Source organism: Cryptomeria japonica, chromosome 8 (assembly GCF_030272615.1).
Source record: "Cryptomeria japonica chromosome 8, Sugi_1.0, whole genome shotgun sequence".
Taxonomy (NCBI): Eukaryota; Viridiplantae; Streptophyta; class Pinopsida; order Cupressales; family Cupressaceae; genus Cryptomeria; species Cryptomeria japonica.
This window is the reverse complement of record NC_081412.1, coordinates 513,958,748-513,982,106: the sequence shown is the minus strand read 5'-3', so window position 1 is coordinate 513,982,106 and position 23,359 is coordinate 513,958,748. Positions and strand designations below refer to the sequence as shown.

At 34.7% G+C, this 23,359-nt stretch overlaps 1 protein-coding gene across 4 annotated transcripts in view; it reads left to right on the top strand.

The window, feature by feature from the left end:
* Positions 1-4,179: 4,179 nt before the first annotated feature.
* Positions 4,180-23,359, top strand: part of LOC131047803 (pectin acetylesterase 3) — a 245,288-nt gene continuing 226,108 nt past the window's right edge. The window contains exons 1-3 of one of the 4 annotated variants that reach the window (XM_057981590.2): positions 4,180-5,086; positions 6,120-6,202; positions 6,739-6,868. In XM_057981590.2, the coding sequence (XP_057837573.1) occupies positions 4,879-5,086; positions 6,120-6,202; positions 6,739-6,868 (421 nt within the window). In that variant the 5' untranslated portion in view covers positions 4,180-4,878. Of the gene's footprint in view, positions 5,087-6,119; positions 6,203-6,437; positions 6,625-6,738; positions 6,869-23,359 lie in introns of those variants that run through there. The other 3 variants (XM_057981589.2, XM_057981591.2, XM_057981592.2) reach the window with 3 other exon arrangements.

The following is a 23,359-nucleotide window of genomic DNA, read 5'->3' as shown; positions in this document are numbered from 1 at the left end:
AAAATTCAATTAATATTTTTTTTTGGAAAGAGGACATCAATACCTAGGATATAGATATTTTTCAATTTTTTTATGAATTAGTTTACTATTTTTCCAATTTCGTTGAATAGAAAAGTTGATGTTCAATGGAAAAACTATGTTTAAAAATACCGAGTTCATAATAAATTCAATATGTAATAAAGTTATAGTCATAGGAAAGCTTGCTTCAAGGACTACCATCTTGCATTCTGGGCTATCAACATTGTTTCATTTGAGCCTTGAACCATAGGTTTGAAGGCACAAATTTTGTAGAAATTTGCAAAGTTTGGGAGAGAGATGCATGGCAAGGGGGTTCGATTGGACATCCCTTCGAATAAAGGGTGTTCGTTCGAACCCCATTACGTTCACTCAAACATGTGTTCATGAATATGAACACTGTATCTAGCATACTCATTGTTGTAACAGATGTGTTCGTAGGAACATGGATTTTTATAACGATCGATGTTCATAAAAGAACGGGGTTGATATAAATTTTTTATTTTTATTTTTAACATTTTCATATAAATATAGACCTTTTTTTAAAAAAAATTTAAAACACAAAATAGCAAGTTAATTTGTATTTTTTGTGAGAGAAGGTATTTTAGGGTGATTTTTTTTTTGTGAAATTTAGAAGGGGCCTAATTTTAAAGGAAGGACATGGGGAATAAAAAGACAAAGGAAAATACAACTCCAAGGAAGTATTCACCTGAGACAAAACAAAGATATCGAGAATGAAGAATGCAAAGATGTCAAGCACATGTGCATGTTTACTTAAATTCTATTTAATTTTACATGTATCATGTAGGTCTAAAATTGTCCTTATTCGATTTTTTTTTTTATTTAATAATTTTATCCTAATTATTATTTACTATTTTAGTGTGTTTGTGCTATCTTAAATTATCAAAATTTTGAATTGATGCATTGTTTGAAATTAGTCTCTCTCTCTCCCCACTTGTCTTTTTAGAACCCCTCTCTCTCTTCTTTCTTTTTTGGAACCCCCCCTCTCTCTTTCCTCTCCCCCCCCCTTAAGTCTTTATAGGACATCTCTTTATAGGACCACTCTCTAGATTATCAATTTTATACTTGGAATTTGTGGATTAGAAATAATCTTGTTTTAATCAACTCTCTCTCTCTCTCTCTCTCTCTCTCTCTCTCTCTCTCTGCCCCCCTTAAGTCTTTTTAGGACATCTCTTTTTACGACCTCTGGCTAGATTAGCAAATATATACTTGGAATTTGTGGATTAAAAATAATATTGTTTTAATCAACTCTCTCTCTCTCTCTCTCCTTAAGTATTTTTAAGACCTCTCTATATTAGCAAATTATGCTTGGAATTGGTGTATTAGAAGTAATCTCGTTTCAATTTACTCTCTCTCTCTCTCTCTATAATTCTAAATCATTGTTATTTTAAAATTATATTATTATAATTATACTTATGTTTAATATTAACTATAACCCTCACCTCAATAAAATAATATTAATAATTATAATATAATATAAACATTATAATGGTCCAAGGGGTTGAGCTTAATTGGTTAAAACACTGGGTTCTCACTATGGAGACCCAAGTTCAATTCCCAAAAGGGACATCTGAAGTGGAATTTTAAGCTGTGACTCTTGGCCTTCCATAGGATGGGGAAGGTCTTGGGGTCAATCTAATCAAACATAATAATAATTCAAAGATATGTAATGGGGATGGGGCCCCCTACTGTGTCCCCACTTGTTCATAGCTCTAGTCAAAAGCTATTCAGGCTTCAACCAATTACTAATGGGGATTCATTTGTGAGCTTGTGACCACCAATATGCATGGTTACAATTAGAACTACATTAAAATTTGCAACATGTAAGAATTAACAAGACAAGTTGTTCATGATGGTGGAGAGTGGAAAAAGCTAATTATTATCAAGAGAAGCAAGAATGTTGAGCATTGGTAAGAGAGAAAATGATGTCCTTGATAATTATGAAGCAAACACATGCTCACCTTGACCAATAATTTACAATGAACCAATTCTTAAATAGTTTTGGCATTACATCATCCAATGTAAATGAGTTATGGTTGTACATAGGCATATCGCATGACATGTATGAATTGTCTACAAATGTGTAAATCTCTAGAATTATTTTTAATAATCTACTAATAACACAACAAACTTTTAGATAATGACATAAAATGTCAAAGTTGCCTACATCTAGATTATTTTATATGTATATAAAATTGTGATTGTATTTGTCTACAATGTAAAGCTACATGGATTACATGCCCATTGTAGATTTCCTTGCATTATATTCTTGACTTTGTGCAATGCTCACAATAGCTTCTTGCCACATAATATTTGAAGTGACAAGGTACATGAATCCCAAGCAATTTCTCTTTAGATACAATTAAAGTTAACCAATTTCCTATTTATCATATTTCTTGCAGTCTGAAAATATTTTTGCTTAACAACTATTTTGATATGATTTTCATTGTTGTTGCATTTAAACATATGGTTTAGCATGTTCGAAATAAAACCATTTGTACATAACATAGGTATTTGTCTTTTTGACACTTTCTAGCTATTGTTACATAGTGCTTCGACTTACTAGGATACCTAAGTTCTCACCTATACACAAATAAATCACACAACACCAACACTACTTTTCTAGCTTGAAACAAGAACTATGCTACTCTACAACTCTTTTTGTTATAGAAAATTGAATGATAAATATATAATTTCAACTTACCCTATTTTTTAGTTTTAGTTGAGTTTTAAATAGATAATACTTTATTTTTGTGTAATTGTGTTTTTCTTATACCAATTGATGAGAGGGGACTATTTTTTATAGCTTAGATTTTTTTAATGGAACTTGAAATTAAAGTTAAATTTATTTTTAGATGCTCTTTTTGTTATGAGATTAATGGATTTTTTTTGCCTTTTAAAATTTTGTGTATCTCTTTTAAACTTTCATGACTTATAAGAATAAGAATGTTTTCTTTTTTTCTTTTAAGAGATGTTTGATTTTAACCTATGTCTAGTAAAAGAATTATCTTTCACAATGTCTTACACTTAAAGATTATTTCTTTCATCCACCTTGTTTCTTCTTTAAAATTGAATAGGAAGCAACCTCATAACATTGTTATAAATATTCAAAGAAACATGTGAGACATCAAAAAATGTGATCTTCTTTCCTATGATTTGTCTTTAGTGTAGGCCCTTTCATTTTCTTTCCTTTTTTATTTTTTGAAGTTGCACTTGCATTCTTAATCTTTATTTTTGTATAGTGAAAGTTGTATGCCTTAAAACTTTCCCTTTCAAGTTGAGTAGGTTACTTGTTAATTTCTATTCATATTGTTTCCATGTGTAAAGTTTCGATCCATGAGCAGGGTTCATGTCTATGAAAATGAACTTGAACAATTGATGAATCTTTTAATAATATTTAATTTTAGAGTACGTAATTCAATTGTAAAAACAATCTCAACTTTTAATCTTAAATTAAATTGATTATTCATTATGATTTAATTGTTTTGTTTTTTACACTTTATTTTTGTTATTATTTTCTTTTTATCTTATAACTAATTATATCCTTTATAAACATTAATGTCATTATCTTTATCTTTGACAATTATATATATTAGTATTGATTAATTAATTTTGTGAGTGCCTTAATGTTAACAAAATCTCTTATCTTTTAACTTAAATTTGACAATCATTTACATGTCAAATTATTAACATTAATTATAAACATCAATTTTTCAAAATAAACACCACCTCATCAAAATTATAAGTTTTATACACAAAATAAAAAATAAATATATTTTAAAAAATTAATCCGTCATTTCATAATACAATGCATAACAAATATTAAAAATTAATTAGTTAAAAAAGATAAGAAGTTTAATATTTAAATATTAAAATTTAAGTGTAATAATCAAATTTTAAAAATTAAAATAAAAAATTTGAAAGATAAAACAATAGATACAAATAAATTTAAACATATGTAATAAATATAATTTTAAATAAAATAAAATAACTCCGCATAATATATATAAAAGATATTAGACATCGATGAAATTGACTAAGCATTGTAAAACGAAACTCCAAATATACTTCATTTTAATATGCGAATGCTGCTACTCCACAAATATTTTATTAATGTGGTGCATTGAGCTTACTGATAACACAAACGAGCGTCCATTAGAAATTCAATCTGCTTATCTTGAAATTTTTTGTTTAATCTAATAATTGCAGTAACATTTGGCAAATCTTGAATCCAAAAGTTCAATTCCACTAGCGAGAATGGCAGAATGCAACCAGCTATATCTTCACTGTTACAACGCACGTTCTAGTAGTTATGAGAATTTGTCTTCTAAATCAATAAAAATGGTGTAAAAGTTGGAGAAAATTGGATGACAGAAATGGAGTCTTAGAAATTTATGGATAGCATGACTTATTTGATTATGATTGAACTAAGAGAGACGTTTGGGATGATATTTTTTCCACATCGTGCCAAAAAACTACTTTATGCTTCACCAGTGCTGATAAAACAATGTTATAAATATATATTTTGTGATCATATTGCGGTTGATGTTGCAGCTCAACTTGTATAGGCAGGAGGAGGCTTTATGCTGGCATTATAAGAACTGTTTATTTTAAGTTGGATGGAGCGAAGCTACGAAGATTTCATATCGATGAATTTTGGTGTGAACTTAGATTAACAAGTATTTGGCTCTGAATTCTAATCTGAAATACAGTACAAAAACAGAAGGCCCCAGTGATCTTTTGGTCTGAACTTGAGCTCACAAATATTGGGGTCTAAGTTCTATTAATTTCAGAAATAGCTAATTTTCAACAACAAATTGATCCAGGTCATCTGTAACCAGAATGGGTGCTCTGAGAAATTTTCAATCAGTAAAGAGTGTGTGTCATACTACATCTGTTAAGTTGATAGTAGTCATATATATTATTGCTGTTTCCACAATAATGACCGATGCAGCCTGGGGGTCTGGAAGGAGGAGAACTGAGGCCTTTCCAGCTGACTTACTGTTAGTGAATTTGACTCTGGTGGAGAGAGCAGCAGAAACAGGAGCTTGTGAGTCCCAAAAAATTGCTATATATTTTCCAGTAGATATGTATTCGTGCATTCAGATTGTACACCTTTGAAATGCTTCAGATACATGGTTTGATTGTATGGATAGAGCTTAAATTTAAAACGCCCGTAACATAAGACTTGGAGAACCCAATTTTATCTACTAATTCAATCTCAAAAACATGATGTAGTGTAAGTGTTCAACAGTAACCAAAATTTGCTATACAGTTGCCGTTTCGAATCTGAATTCTTCTAAAGTCTAGTATTAATTGTGTTAGAGATTTTGGATTAGAGCAGCGGCAGAATGTTCTAATAAAGAACAAGTACAGGTTTGTACCAAGGTCCAAGACTCAATTCTTTATTGATTAGCTTCCATGTATGATAATCTAATTTCTCTCAGATATTGAGATTGATTGGCTATCATGGCTTTATAGTTCTCATGTTCTGCTGCTTAATCAGCAATTTGTTTCGCACTATTGTTCTCTGTTTTGGTTTGGGATTTCTTTTTGCCTGACAAGCTTCTCCCTTCATAAACTGGCACTATTTATTTTAGTTCTCCTATCATGGTGAATAGATTGGATTGTACCGGAAACGACATTGTCGATATGTAAAGTGCATTTAATACTGAGATCTGAAGCATTTGAGAATGGCTTATGGAATTAAAAAATGTACAGGTGGTTTTCTTATGACGAATGCTTTGTCAAGATTATTTTAATTTTTGGTTTGAGATAGATTTTTGTTAGTCTTTCTAGATTTGCACGATCTATTTTACTTATCCTACCGAAGAAATTGTATTGTCTGAGAAACGATATTGCCTTTATTTAGAGTGCATTTTAGGATGGATCTGAGGCATTTGATGAAGAAATTGTAGTTTCTCAGAAACGACATTGCCTTTATTTAGAGTGCATTTTAGGATGGATCTGAGGCATTTAAAAATGGTTCGTATAATGAAAAATGGCAGACTGATTTGTTACCACAAATATTTCCATATAATTATTTTCTTTTTCCTTCTAATATACATAATGTTGCAATGCAGTTTGTCTGGACGGGAGTTTGCCAGCCTACAGTTTGGACAGGGGTTATGGGTCAGGAGCAAATAACTGGCTCCTACAATTACAGGTAACCTCAAATTTCACATTCTGTCAACCAGTTTCAGGTCTACAATCTATGCACGCATTTCCTTTGACCAGAGAAAAGTCCATCCCGTCTCCCGTCTCATGTTTGAGTAGCAGAGGTTTTTTTGGCCTTTTCCACGATAGATTATATCCAGATAATATTTTTTTGTTTTTTTGGTTTGAGGAGATATCCAGATAAATTTAATCAGGGCGATAAAGGGACTATAATATATGATTGAACCTCGTTCAAAACCTCTTACAGATATTTCCTCAGCTCATCCTGACCAACAAGTAGCAGCATTTATTGTTTTATCAACTAAACCATAGGATTGAATACATCATAGCACTTTTTTTATAAGGGTATTTTTAAAGCGTATTTTGATGTGCATATGACACTCGTACTAGGCTTTTTAACGTTTTATTCTGGTGGGTGGGTTATGTTGTTCTCTTCTGTGAGTAGAGGCTCACATACATAACATAAAAATATACTTGTAACAGTAAAGCCCGGCTAATGGTGTGAAGTAACATGTCTGAAAACAGAGTGGAGGATGGTGTAACGATAGAGAATCCTGCATTGCTAGGAAAACAACCTTCAAGGGATCATCCAATTACATGGACAAGCAGGGTGTGTTTTCGGGCATTTTAAGCAACAAACGTTGCGAAAACCCAGGTAAATTTACCGATTTTGAAATCTTCTTTTTGACAAATGAAATTTGTGATTTTGCTGGCCTTTAAATTCTGTTGTTTCCTTAAGTTGTGCAATCTGAGTAGATATGGACAAATGTTGTCTAGCAGCGGTGTCCCAGAATCTATCTGATCTTCTAAAGAATACGGGGATTAAATTATCAACTCTAGGGCACCATATTTCAGGTTAATGCTGTAAGATCTTTGGTCCATTCAGAAAGTACCCAATGGGTCAGTTTCACAATTTGTTTCAAAAGTTCTGCAAGGACTCAGAAGATTTAAAGATCTTTTGCAATAACTGGGGATTCTGATATGTTCACATATTCTCTTAATGTATTGTGAATTTCTGCAATATAGGGTTTGCTGTACTGGTGTCAGTTAACGTGAAACCCAAGAAGTTATGTCTTGCTTGTTTGCAAGAAGATGTACCTTCCAAAAAATTCGTGGCAATTATCACTGGATCACAAGTTTTATCGTCCTGGGATAAGGGCCCACACAAGTACTTGGGAACCAGGCTCTCTCTAAACTATGGCAAGAAATTCAGATAATCAATAATTCATTGGTGTTCTTTTCGGTGAAGATAAGTGGCTCATAAACTATACATTCTGTTTAAGAGGACGTAATTTAGCATTGGGCGAATTCAACCTGCCACAGGTAATATGAAACTAGTGTTCAGGAAACAGAGTAACTGTAGAGGGAATTGTATTTCTTTGACAAAGAATGGAAAGAAAGATATGTGAAGTCCAGCGTAGATACTTCCATATGAGAATGCCAACTTATATAGGAATATAGAGGATTCCATGGCTTCCCTAAATGCAATCTGGGTTTAAATATATGAAAAACACATTTTGGCTTTAATTTCAGGGTAAGTGAAGATGTTATAGTTACCCTTTAGTCTACGACATGATAAGACTGCAGTTCTAGCTGGTTTGCAGGTAATGAAGATGTTCTTCAATATCCTTTGATACCCAGGTCAAGCCTGTGTTGAGTTTTTTTCCGGGAAAGTTAAAGATGATGAAGGACACACATGTTCTGCAGCTGTTTTTTTCTTTTAAGAATAGAGAAAGCACATAAAAAAAAATGTCCAGGCCTGTAATAAACGTAACAAACTACCTGTACCAAGTCACCTACATCTGAATTTGAAGGGAAATGCAAGATTATGTCACTGCTTGTTGAACAACTGCCCATGGGGCACCTCTGAGACAAACTTTTCAATTTATTATTTATGAAGAAAATACAAAAGCACTGCCCATGGGGCACCTATGAGACAAACTTTTCAATTTATTATTTATGAAGAAAATATAAAAGCAATTCATTTCAATATTCATGCAGTTTGGGTAAAAAATTGTGATGCAATAAAAATCAATCACCAATCCTCACTTAGAGACGAAAACTTGAATGCAATTCAAATGAAAATCTGCAAATTAAAACACAATATCTTCATTCAACATCTTCGCAAATGAGACAATGTCTCTACAAATCTGCAAATAGATGAGATTGCAGCCTATGGACTGATGAATACAGTCCCAAATCTGATGTGGTCTGATCATAGACCTGCAAACATATTGTTTTATCAGCAGAAAAACAAAATTGCTTCCAGTCTTCTCTTTTTGAAAATCTGGAAATTCTTCCACTTCTTTTCTCAGAAATTCTGCCCTCCAAGAAAAACAGAAACCCAAACTCAAACTGCTGTTCTCTAAATGCTACAGCAGCCTCTCTAGAAGCACTCCAAAGAAAAAACTTAAATGCCAACCATCACTCTCATACATTACTTTCCTGTCCATTTCAAATTAGCTAAAATTCGGTCATCATGGGAAGACTCCACTACCCAGCACCAACATTTAAGAATCAATGCATAGGAGAATTTGAAATTTGAAAAGAGGGATTCTCTCCCATGTGGATGTCCTGCATCAAATTGTCATCCTTTGGATAAAAATATTTAAGTAGAACAATGGTACAAAAGCAAGAGAGGCCAAATTAGCAAAATAAATGTTTCAGTTAAATATGCACTCATGCAGTGACATATACTTGATAGCATTCACTGTTGAAGGTTGTTGAATCAGTTCCTTTTTATCAACTATTTCCCAAAGAAACTGAAAGTAAGGTTCTGTTGACTTGTTTTTTATGACAGCGTCTAACACAGAATAAAGTTGCCTAACGGTCACTTCACTCTCTCTTGATCAAAGTACGATTGCATGCTAAGATTGCAAGAAGTTCAAACAATCGACTCCAAGGTTCCTTCAATGCGTGGACGTGACTCAGTTGGCTGATGTGATTGCTGGTAATCCAAGGGGCCTTATGTGTGTATCGTTCTTTCACTTCTTTGCTGTGGTTGGAACTCCATCATCGGATATGGCAATTCTGTGATGCTATTGCTTCGAATGGACTAAAATGAACTGAAAGTAAAAGGGAAAGGGTTTAGAAGGATCTAAATCTACTCCTAAGGGCAGTGATAACAATGGATAGTGCTTTGGTGGACAGATTCCAAATAAACCAAGCTCTGCTTCGCTAAGATAAACTACAACTCCGTAGGAACCGGTGCAATCTTCTGAGGATGTTGGAGGATTTTCATATTGAGAAAAGTGCATCTGAATACCCAACACGGTGCAATCCAAACGACTATTAACAATTGAACTTAGCACAAATTTGGGGGTTCAGGCTAACTTTACACTGCAACTTACAATCAGCAAGATGCAAAAAGTATGAACCATGGAAATTCATCAAACACCATTACATTCTCCATTGGAATCAAAGCACTAAACTAATTCTAATTTAAGTGAGGAAGGTGAAACCATGCAAGCTTTAAAAAAATAACTTAAGTGAACACCATCAAAGAACAATGTTTCACTGTTATTATCTCAAAGCTTATCGCAACAATTTCATACAAAGCTCCCTCTCTTACAAATGAGGGGGGTCACCCCTTTATATAGGCCTCAGGTCATGATTACATGCAAACCCTAATTAGGGTTTTCCCTAAAAGATTCTCCACTCAAGATGAAACAAGGTGGGAATCTCCAATTAATAACCCATCATGCCCATATACAATTAATTCAAAAGTACCCAAAATAACATCCATTGTGCATTAAATGCACCACCTCCTTCAAATTCGCCCAACATGCGTTGAATATTCATCCATGCAAAAATCACCCCATTATGTCATAAATGCTCCATCATTTCCACATGCGGCGGCTGCATGCAAAAGGAATTTGCCATAAATTCAACATGCAATGACCAGGTTGCCATTTGGTCAAATATTCCGGCAATGAATGCGCCACCATGCTGCCATGCGTTCAATAGATCCTCGCCATGCAAATGGACTCTGTCGTCATATATCCACTCTTGCACATCTGGAATTGTTGGAGAGGGAAAATTCGATTCAGGAAGAATTTTCTTGAAGTCTCCTCAACTTTCCTTGCTTGCAGAAGGTTTTTCATCAATTCTGCACATTTCCTATTTTTAGGAAAATTTCCAAATTAGGGTTCCAGGGTCCAGGAGAGAGAAAATTCTCCTACGAATCCAAATCTGTAAAACTTTTGAAATTTGGATGTGATTTGATGCCCGAGAATGGATTTTTCAAATTTTTCCTTGGAGGGGAAATTTCTTGTTCAATTCATCCCTGATTCCTTCCTTGCCTTAGAAATTTTATGTTCAATTCATCCTTGGGTGTATTTCTTCCTTGCTTGGAATTTTGTCCCGAAGGAAGGAATTTCCAACACTTAGCCAAATTTTCACCTTTTCTAGGAATTTCTTCTTCTTGGGTGCAATTCTTCCTAGATAAAGGAATTCGTCTCTTTGTGCACTGTTCATTCTGGCGCCCTCCACAAGGTCGAGGCGGAAATTCCTCCTGAGGAAGGAATTCATTGTTTTGTGAATTGTCCATGTCTCTTTTTCAACATCCATATTTTTTAGGGATCCTCCTAAAATTTAGGAGCCAGGTTCATTGGATGAAGAATTTCACCCCGATTCTGAATCTATAAAAATTTCCATATTTGGTCGGGATTTGATGTCTAAAAATAGCATAACTGAAAATTCGCCCGAGGGGAATTCTGCTTTTTATTCCTCCTTGACTCCTTGGATTCCGTGCCTTAGGCAAAATTTCAAATTTTTTGCTTGAGTGAAATTTTTTACCATGCCAAGGATTCATGAATTTTCCTTCCGTGAATGGCTTTCTCAATTCAGCGCCCTAGCCTAGACTTGGGTGCATTTTCAACATGTCCATGGAGAGGTGGAATTTTCCACTTGTGAATGCATTTCTGGTTTTGGTGCCCCAGCCCTGACCTGGGCGCATTTTGGAGATGTCCATGGAGAGGTGGAATTTTCCACTTGTGAATGCATTTCTCATTTTGGCGCCCTAGCCTTGACCTGGGCGCATTTAGGAGATGTCCATGGAGAGGTGGAATTTTCCACTTGTGAATGCATTTCTCATTTTGGCACCCCAGCCCAATCTTGTGCGCATTTTGGCTTTGTCCATGGATACATGGATTTTTTTTCACAAGTTCCAGGCTCTTCGTCAGGATATAGATATGAAATATAACATTTAAGTATAAGAAGTTCTTATACTTTAAGTTATATTTCATATATATTGTCAAGATGTTTGAGAGTGGTTTCAGGTCCATAGGAATCATAATGCAAATTCTGGATTTTGGAAGATCTTCCAAATTTCCAGACTTAGTCAAATTTCAGGCCATTTTCGGATCAAGATGACATTGGTGGATTGATGTGAATTTCTGGACTTGGATGATTTTGCATGCTTTCCTCTTCTATAATAGGAGTTCCAAACTTAACCATTTTTTGACCCAAATTGTTTGCCTTCTGACTCTTCCGGATTTAGAAATGGTCTTTAGGAACGTTCAATCTTCAGAGATATTCAGCTTTCAATGTTTTCCTGTGAAGAACCTGCCAAAAAGTAGATTTTTCCAAATAGCAAGTGTTTCAAAATGTCAAGGTTTGGGCAAAATAGGTCAGAAAAGCACTTACTAAAAATAGATACTAACTAAAAATAGAACTTACTAAAAATAGTAAGTTTGGTTTTTGGCAAAATTAGACCAATCCGGAACTCAGTAAAATCCCTAAAAAATAGGAACTTTCAAAAAATAGAAAGTTTCTCCGTTTTGGCTCAAATTTTATTGGGAGGTTCCTTGAAGGGTCCTAATTCCAGTTGTATGTTCAGTTTTTCCAAAATCCTAACAAAAACCCCTAAAATCTAGGACAGAAGGCAAAAAAAACCTAAAATTCACAAAACGAGTCCCAGACAGCCGAATTCGCTCAAACAAAAAGCAGATTTAATCAATATGACCCCCAAACACTTGCAAAGCAGAGAGATTGACAACACTGCTACAAAAAGACCACAAAAACGCAAGCCAAAAAACCGGGAGGGCCTAAAAAGAAGGGGGTCCCCATTTGCAATGGGGCGATGTGTGAAAACGTCACAACATCTAGCCCCCACCCGAATAAATGTTCCTGAACATTTCAAGTTCTCAAAGATAAAATCCAATCCACAAGGAAAGTGTTGAAAAACACTTCAGGGCGAGAACCCAAATTAAAGCACGTTCATCTGATTATGTGTGTGCACATCCATTAATCCAATCTCACTAGACCATCCAGACTTCTAGAATTAGTCATGGCAAGCTATAGGTATCTATACTTCAAAAAGCATCCAGGACATTGCCTCGCTGCCAGTCAAGCGTCCATAGCTCCGACGAGGTTGTCTCTGGAATTCCACGAATATTGCTCCACTGCCAGCCAGGCGTCCATAGCCCCGGTGGAGTTATTCGCATATTCCTAAAGCCAATATTTTGATATTTCTTTTCATTTTTTCATCTTTTCTTTTCCTTTGATATTTCATTTCATTTCTGTCAATTCCTCTGGCTCGTAAGCAATGAAGCCTACTATGGGTTTGGAGATTCCAGTGGCGCTGAAGCAAGATGTAAAGTTTTTACCAACCATAACTTCTCCTAAGAGATCTGAATGACTTAGAGCAATTGATAACATAAGTGGAATACAACATCCTCAATTCTACCTGCAAACAAGAACTCCAAACAATTTAGGCCACTCCAAAACCCTAAACCTAAGCAAAACCACTTGAGCGGACAAGCTCAAGGGAAACTAGCACCAAAGGCTGATAACCAAAACTGAAACAAAACCGATGGGGAAACAAACAAGAAAGAAAAACAAAACTAAACAAGCCAAAACCCCAAAAGCCAACGGGAAAACAAACAAAGCAAACAGAAAGGAAATCTAATCTAATAAAAACAAAAAAAATAAAAATAAAATTCGAACGGACAATACTCACAAGACCTAAACATATACAACTCCTAACATGATTTCTCAAGATGTGCAGGAGCAACATGGCATTAGTCATGGTTCGAAGCCTTGCAAATTCATCTTTAAACTCATAAAAGTAATCTTTCACAATACAAATCTCAAACTCAAGCAAGACTTCAGGAAAGATTATCAACTGTGGCAACTCATCGGGACCATGATCGATCCATAAACAAGTTCTTTTTCCCAAATTTCCATAATCAAATTCATAACTTTTAAATTCAGGAACAAGGGAAGAGACAACCTGGTGGTTTTCGTGCGTGGGCGAGAATTCTGGTGTGTCATCCACTGCTTCATCAAGAGGTCGAAGCTGGTGGTGTATCATTCCACTGGCATCCGCCATATGCAGATTGGGATCACATTCAATGGAAAGCAAACTGTGGTGTGAGGTGGATTTGAATGGGAACTTGGAAATAGAGGACATTTCTCGAGCTAACTCCTTTTGAATATTTGATAACGAGTTGAGCCCCAACCCGAATTGCTCTTCATTCTTCACTTCTATCATGGCAGCTTGTTCCTCAATCAGCATCTCACGTATCTCAATTTCTTTCAACAATTCTTCTTGGATCTTGAGTAGAGGTTCAAGCACTGACCCGACCTGCATTTCATACTCTACTTCCATCTCAGTGGCCCACTGACTATCACATATTCCTTCCCGCCTCGAGCTACTTATCATTTCTTCCATCTGGAGCATGCACGAACAAACTTCTTCATCAGGGATCATCTCTTCTTGCTTGACTATGGAAACATTGCTTGCATTTGTTTGAACATCTTCCATTTCTTTGTCAACCTCCACTTCAGCAGGTGTTCCTTTCCTCGGCACAAGGTATGCAAATTTTCTCCTGACTAAATTGTGTTGATTGTCCCGCTCAATCGTGCTTTCTTCACTACAAGATGCTGTTGTAATAACTTCTTCATTTGATGCTAAGTCAATTGGTTGAAGGTGAGCGTTCCGCCACTTTTCTATAGTGTACATCTTTGTCGATTCTTCCAACTTTGTTTGCATCTTAGCTTGGTGAATAGCTTCCCTGCATGATGGACATGTGACTTCAGAATGAGTGGTATTGTGGATCCTACACCAACATGGGAGCAAGATGCCTTCTATGCACAAGTCTTTCTCAATACTTAATCCTTTCTTAACCATCTCCTTGAACCTCATGAAAAATTCATTTTCACCAATTGAAGCTTCGGGCTCCACTTTCACCGGTACAACGGGCTCATGTACTTCTAAAATGGAAACTTTCTCTTGCAAGGCTAATTCCATCCTTGACAAAAATGTTAAACAATGCATCTCATTGTGTCCGCCAGTGTTATGAATTCTACAACAATTCCTTGATGCGAATTTAGACAAACTCCGTGGATGTAACTGTGCATTCAATCTCCACCAAAGTTGAAGGATATCAACTTCTTGCTCCATTGAGAAATCCTTTTTTTTTTATTTTCAATTTTCTGATTTTTTTGGATTTTTCTGACATATAAGAGATCTAACATATCTCTGATTCTGCACTTGAAAGCTCATGCTAGTTCCGACCAGCTTGAATTTCTTCACTTGTGAAAGTGAACAATTTGATATTAGCCCTCCTTCTAGCGCCAATTCTGTTGGCTGCGGAGGAGGGTGAAAAAAGTCCTTAAGATTACTCCTCGCAAATATGAATTGATATGATTTGGAGTTTACCTGTTCAGGAATTCATCATGATCAGCCCTCCTTCTAGTGCCAATTTTGTTGGCTGCGAAGGAGGGTGAAAAAGGTCCTTAAGATTACTCCTCGCAAATATGAATTGATATGATTTGGAGTTTAGCTGTTCAGGAATTCATCACGATCAACCCTCCTTCTAGCGCCAATTCTGTTGGCTGCGGAGCAGGGTGAAAAAAGTCCTTAAGATTACTCCTCGTAAATATGAATTGAAATGATTTGGAGTTTAGCTGTTTAGGAATTCATCACAATCAACCCTCCTTCTAGTGCCAATTCTGTTGGCTGTGGAGGAGGGTAAAAAAAATGGCTCGAGATAGCCTCCGCAAATTTGAAGTGTGTACCAGCCCTCCTTCTAGAGCCAATTCTGTTGACGTGTTTTTTATGACAGCGTCTAACACAGAATAAAGTTGCCTAACGGTCACTTCACTCTCTCTTGATCAAAGTACGATTGCATGCTAAGATTGCAAGAAGTTCAAACAATCGACTCCAAGGTTCCTTCAATGCGTGGACGTGACTCAGTTGGCTGATGTGATTGTTGGTAATCCAAGGGGCCTTACGTGTGTATCGTTCTTTCACTTCTTTGTTGTGGTTGGAACTCCATCATCGAATATGGCAATTCTGCGATGCTATTGCTTCGAATGGACTAAAATGAACTGAAAGTAAAAGGGAAAGGGTTTAGAAGGATCTAAATCTACTCTTAAGGGAAGTGATAACAATGGATAGTGCTTTGGTGGACAGATTCCAAATAAACAAAGCTCTACTTCGCCAAGATAAACTACAACTCCGCAGGAACCGGTGCAATCTTCTAAGGATGTTGGAGGATTTTCATATTGAGAAAAGTGCATCTGAATACCCAACATGACGCAATCCAAACCAAAGAAGCATTAATCGTTTGGGGAATTAATCGGCAAAACAAAAGTATAAGATTTTTTGAAAAAATCGGGAATTAATTGGGAATAAATCGGCAAAAAATTGGATATAGTATAAAAAATAAATATATTTTTAAAATTAAATATAGTATAAATTAAATATATATTAATTATATATTAAAAATGATATAATATACATTATAAATTTAAAATAAATATTATTATATTCACATTTATTAATGGTCTATAAAGATACGAATTTATAATTTTTAGTTTTTAAATTATTTATATTTCTAATTTATAATTTTATTAAATCATATAATTATTCTATATAGTTTAATAAATGACACACTAATATAATATATAATAATCTTAATTTACAAATTATTTTATATATATTAATTATATATTAAAAATTAAATAATATACATTATAAATTAAAAATAAATATTATTATATTTACATTTATTAATGGTCTATAAAGATGCGAAGTTTAAATTTATAATTTTTAAATTATTTATATTTCTAATTTACAGTTTTATTAAATTATATAATTATTCTATATAGTTTAATAAATTACACACTAATATAATATATAATAATCGTAATTTATAAATTATTTTATATATATTAATTATATATTAAAAATTAAATAATATATATTATAAATTAAAAATAAATATTATTATATTTACATTTACTAATGGTCTATAAAGATACGAATTTTAATTTATAATTTTTAAATTATTTATATTTCTAATTTACAATTTTATTAAATTATATAATTATTTTATATATTTTAATAAATGACACTAATATAATGTATAATAATTTTAATTTACAAATTATTTTATAATGTTAATTATTAAACATATAGTAAACAATAATATAAATGAATGTAAGGATTGTCGATTATTAGTTTTTTTATAAATACCTATTTAAAGTTTATAATCCCCAAATTAGATGTCATAGTTTTTAATTTAGAGTTCAGATTTTAATTTAAAGTTCTCAATAATATAAAGTTACCAAAAATAAGGAAACGAGGGAAAGCTTATTCTCGTATTTCTCATCTCGTATTTCTCAAGCTTTATCAGTTGCAAAAATGTTATTTCCAATTTTTTATTTATAATTCCCAGGTGAAACAGCGAGACAAGGTGAGGCCTTTATTCAAAATGCAAACAAAAATATTTAAGGTTTCAATTTTTAGCGATACAAAAAGTCATTAAGGTTTTGCAGAGGTCAAAACGTCCGGCAAAAAAATTAAGGACAAAAATTTCGAACCCTAACTGATTCCATGCAAACTATACCTAGAATCGGTCTATTTTAACAGGTGATTTTTAGGGTTTATGTCATTTTTTAGGGTTTATGTTAACGATTTTTTGGTTCGACTTTGGGGAAAAAATCGGCATTTTTGACGATTCGCGATTATTCACGATTAATCGCGACTCAATGCCAACTTTTGCTTCTTTGATCCAAACTACTATTCACAATTGAACTTAGCGCAAATTTGGGGGTTCAGGCTAACTTTACATTGCAACTTACAATCAACAAGATGCAAAAAGTATGAACCATGGAAATTCATCAAACACCATTACATTCTCCATTGGAATCAAAGCACTAAACTAATTCTAATCTAAGTGAGGAAGGTGAAACCATGCAAGCTTTAAAAAAATAACTTAAGTGGACACCATCAAAGAACAATGTTTCACTGTTATTATCTTAAAGCTTATCGCAACAATTTCATACAAAGCTCCCTCTCTTACAAATGAGGGGGGTCACCCCTTTATATAGGCCTCAGGCCATGATTACATGCAAACCCTAATTAAGGTTTTCCCGAAAAGATTCTCCACTCAAGATGCAACAAGGTGGGAATCTCCAATTAATAACCCATCATGCCCATATACAATTAATTCAAAAGTACCCAAAATAACATCCATTGTGCATTAAATGCACCACCTCCTTCAAATTCGCCCAACATGCGTTGAATATTCATCCATGCAAAAATCACCCCATTATGTCATAAATGCTCCATCATTTCCACATGCGGCGGCTGCATGCAAAAGGAATCTGCCATAAATTCAACATGCAATGACCAGGTTGCCATTTGGTCAAATATTCCGGCAATGAATGCGCCACCATGCTGCCATGCGTTCAATAGATCCTCGCCATGCAAATGGACTCTGTCGTCATATATCCGCTCCTGCACATCTGGAATTGTTGGAGAGGGAAAATTCGATTCAGGAAGAATTTTCTTGAAGTCTCCTCAACTTTCCTTGCTTGCAGAAGGTTTTTCATCAATTCTGCACATTTCCTATTTTTAGGAAAATTTCCAAATTAGGGTTCCAGGGTCCAGGAGAGAGAAAATTCTCCTACGAATCCAAATCTGTAAAACTTTTGAAATTTGGATGTGATTTGATGCCCGAGAATGGATTTTTCAAATTTTTCCTTGGAGGGGAAATTTCTTGTTCAGTTCATCCCTGATTCCTTCCTTGCCTTAGAAATTTTATGTTCAATTCATCCTTGGGTGTATTTCTTCCTTGCTTGGAATTTTGTCCCGGAGGAAGGAATTTCCAACACTTAGCCAAATTTTCACCTTTTCCAGGAATTTCTTCTTCTTGGGTGCAATTCTTCCTGGATAAAGGAATTCATCTCTTTGTGCACTGTTCATTCTAGCGCCCTCCACAAGGTAGGGGCGGAAATTCCTCCTGAGGAAGGAATTCATTGTTTTGTGAATTGTCCATGTCTCTTTTTCAACATCCCTATTTTTTATGGATCCTCCTAAAATTTAGGAGCCAGGTTCATTGGATGAAGAATTTCAACCCGATTCTAAATCTATAAAAATTTTCATATTTGGTCGGGATTTGATGTCTAAAAATAGCATAACTGAAAATTCGCCCGAGGGGAATTCTGCTTTTTATTCCTCCTTAACTCCTTGGATTCCGTGCCTAAGGCAAAATTTCAAATTTTTTGCTTGAGTGAAATTTTTTACCATGCCAAGGATTCATGAATTTTCCTTCTGTGAATGGCTTTCTCAATTCAGCGCCCCAGACCTAGGCAGATTTTCAACATGTCCATGGAGAGATGGAATTTTCCACTTGTGAATGCATTTCTAGTTTTGGCGCCCCAGCCCTGACCTGGGCGCATTTTGGAGATGTCCATGGTGAGGTGGAATTTTCCACTTGTGAATGCATTTCTCATTTTGGCGCCCCAGCCCCGACCTGGGCGCATTTAGGAGATGTCCATGGAGAGGTGGAATTTTCCACTTGTGAATGCATTTCTCATTTTGGTGCCCCAGCCCAGCCTTAGGCGCATTTTGGCTTTGTCCATGGATACATGGATTTGTTTTCACAAGTTCCAAGCTCTTCGTCAGGATATAGATATGAAATATAACATTTAAGTATAAGTTATATTTCATATATATTGTCAAGATGTTTGAGAGTGGTTTCAGGTCCATAGGAATCATAATGCAAATTCTGGATTTTGGAAGATCTTCCAAATTTCCAGACAGTCAAATTTCAGGCCATTTTTGGATCAGGATGACATTGGTGGATTGATGTGAATTTCTGGACTTGGATGATTTTGCATGCTTTCCTCTTCTGGAATAGGAGTTCCAAACTTAACCATTTTTTGACCCAAATTGTCTGCCTTCTGACTCTTCTGAATTTAGAAATGGTCTTCAGGAACGTTCAATCTTCAGAGATATTCAGCTTTCAGTGTTTTCCTGTGAAGAACCTGCCAAAAAATAGATTTGTCCAAATAGTAAGTGTTTCCAAATGTCAAGGTTTGGGCAAAATAGGTCAGAAAAGCACTTACTAAAAATAGAAACTAACTAAAAATAGAACTTACTAAAAATAGTAAGTTTGGTTTTTGGCAAAATTAGACCAATCCGGGACTCAGTAAAATCCCTAAAAAATAGGAACTTTTTAAAAATAGAAAGTTTCTCCGTTTTGGCTCAAATTTTATTGGGAGGTTCCTTGAAGGGTCATAATTCTAGTTGTATGTTCAATTTTTCCAAAACCCTATCGGGAACCCCTAAAATCTAGGACAAAAGGCAAAAAAACCCTAAAATTCACAAAACGAGTCGCAGACTTAGCCAAATTCGCTCAAACAAAAAGCAGATTTAATCAATATGACCCCCAAACACTTGCAAAGTAGAGAGATTGACAAGACTGCTACGAAAAGACCACAAAAACGCAAGCCAAAAAACTGGGAGGGCCTAAAAAGAAGGGGGTCCCCATTTGCAATGGGGCGATGTGTGAAAACGTCACAACAGGTTCCTGCCTAAACTTGCTGATCTTTAAAGTTGAACCAGCCCTGGTTAATTCAATCAGATTTACATAGATTAGCTCAGATTGCACATCATGCACATCGAGTGAGCAGAACCCCCTGCTAAGTGAAGAGAGTGCTCACCCTAGATATGCCTAGTCCATCTTTTTATGTTCCACTTTTTTGAGTATATGTTTCTGCATGAGTTATTAGAATCTGTCTGGTTTTCGAAAGTCACAGCATTTGTTTTCTTGTTTGCTGCAGAGTATCTGTCCCTAACTCTGATGCCTGCCATGAATCTTTTATAAAATAGAAATGTAAAACAGTCTAAAACTGTACCATATATTGTAAAACAATTTTTCTATATATACATTTTGACAGCTATGGTTAGGCTGGCCCCATAGGAGACACTGTTAATCTTGCTACAGATATGGATAGCAGGAAGTCGATGATTTATTATCCCTGGTGCAATTGTTATGAATATTTTGTGACCAGAACAAATCTACAGAGAAATTTAAATCTCTGATGGTTGACCTGTAACATTTTAGGAAATTAGATCAGCATAAAACAAGCAACCCTCTGGTATCAGACTGCAGTGCCTGGTCAGATTCCCTTTCAAGTTGCTTCTTGTCTATACCAAAGTTACCATGTTAACATTGAATTTTTCAAGTTAAAATAGAAATGTTTTCAGACTTCTTTCTTCTGTTCGAAAATTATTGTCAGGTTACCCTGTTAACATTGAATTTTTCAAGTTAAAACAGAAATGTTTTCAGACTTCTTTCTTCTGTTAAAAAATTATTGTCCTGATGTCAAAGGTCAAACCAAGGCAATACCACTGAAATAATCCATGGAGTTTAATGCAAAATATCAGATCAGATTTGGCACTGAGATTGGAAGTATTAACTTGCATTTAAATTGAACAAATAAATTTTTATTTATTCCTACGGATTTGGCAACCATTTCCTTGAGATTAAATTGCAAAATAAAAAATAAATAAAATGGAATGATCCCCCAGATAGAGCTGCCCCATTTGTGGGATTTAAAATTGTAAATAAGTAAAATTCCGAAGGGGCCGACCCTTCTTGAAATTGGTGCCCAAATGTGGAAGGGTTTTGTAAATTAAATAAATTTGTTTTTTGTTCATATGGCTGAACTCCTTGGAGAGTCAACACTCTCTTGGGTGAAAGGGTGTATTGGTGAGATATAAAAGAAGGAAATGCAGAGATGTGAAAAGCAAGAATTTATTGAATATCTTTCCATTTTTAGAGCAGATCTAAAGGAGTATAACTCAGAGTTATGGAGCAGCTATATGGTGGATATATGCAGATTATTGAAGACTATATTGCAGATTTGTAAGCAGCTATATGGTAGATTTATGAGCAACTTGTTGAAGATTATATTGCAGATTTGTGAGTAGATATGTTGTATATCTATGAGCAGAAAGTATTGAAGATCAGATTTGTGAAGGAGATTAGAGCTGATCCAAGAAAATGTCTCATATAATTATCATATTATTGCTTTGGAGGTTGGTGCTGTAATATGAAGCCCTATTTGTACTTTGATTTTTGTCTAAGTTACTGGTTCGGGTTAGAAGAACCCGGTATGCCGGTACGGCAAAATTTTGAAAAGGGGTTTGGGTTCGTTAGTACAAAAACATGTAAATTTTTTTGATATTTGTGAAGCCTATAAGCATGAATTAAAATTTGCATGTCACATAGCATCATATAAACAACAAAACAAACATAAGCTTTTAATCATAGCATCATGATGATACCATAATAGCATCATATACATCAAGTTTAATATCAAAATGACAAAATATTCAAGCATCATTGTTTCAACTTTCAACAATATAAAGTTTAATCATCAAATGGATCATCTAATTCATCCTCCTCCTCATTGACATTGACATTAGATGAGCCAATGCCACTTGCACTTGCACTATAAGCTGGCTCAATTTACGAGTCATCAAGTGTCAATGCAAGAAGCTGAGAAGCAGGAGCATCCAAATCAGTATGCTCTGGCTCTATATCCCACATCTTCGTTTCCCCTTGTGTGTAGTCACGTTGTTTGTGTGAAAGAAGATGTAGGTTGGAATGCACATATACTAAATTCTTCGCTCTTTTTGATAGCAGCCTATTGTGCTTTACTGAGTGGATGAAAGAGTATGTGCTCCAGTTTCTTTCTGAAGCAGATGAACTAGCAACCTATGAAGACAAAGTAAACAACTAAAGTTATACATTAGTAAAAATAAAATTACTCGCAACCTATGAAGACAAAGTAAACTATAATTAAACTAAAACTTGTAAATTAAAAATTTAAATTAATTAAATTTACTTGTGATAAAACTTTTATAGTGAGGGGTTGTAGGTGTTGGAAGCATGTGCCTTGGAAGTACCACCAGCTATGAGCATCCTTCTTGGATCTATGACGAAGTGCATCAACACTTAGACCATTCCCATTTGCGAATTCTATGAACTCATTTGTAACAACATCTCGCAAATCATCATCGGGATATAGTCTAAGAAATGCTACCTTGTACACATCAGATACTTCTAGATCTCTCCATGGTGGAATCCTTCCTGGTTTATCAAGAAACTGATTGCTATAGTACTTAGGTGTCAAGGCATAGGCAAGAAGATGCAAAGGAGTGGTCATCTTATTCCACCTTTCTACAATAATTACTTCCAGTTCTTTGAAGAATTTCTCCTGGGGGTCATTCTCTTTTTCATTTATAGTGACCTTTATTTTTTCAAGCATTGAGTCAATGCCATCATAAATCTCACCTATGCAAGGCCTATCCATGTCTGTATAGCGAATCATGCTCATGATGGGCTCAGTGATACTTAGGAGATATGTAACAAGATCCTACCATTTCTCATTCAATATTTTATCCCTAATTTTTTCTGCCCTCTCAGTGCTACTTTGCTTCCATACAGTCCAATTGGTGCTGTTCACCATATTGCATAGTGCCACTCTAACTTTCACAAGTCGTCTTAAGACGATTGTGTTTGATGCAAAACGGGTCTCAGCAACCTATAACACAAATTATTGAATTAATGCCAAATGATTAAAAAATAAAGCCAAAATTTAAAGAAGAATACACAATATAGCTTACACAATGATATTATGAACATTGAAAATTAAAAAAAATCAGAAAATGTAAAATTAAATTACTATTTCACTTACCTTCAATAGCTCCAAATTTGAATAGGTTCTAAAAATCCCTTGAGACATGTGGTGGTTTGTGATGAACATCTGGATGTCCTCAGCCTCTGCATACACATCTCTGATCCATTTTATTTTTTGCCCAATCCTTTGTAGCATA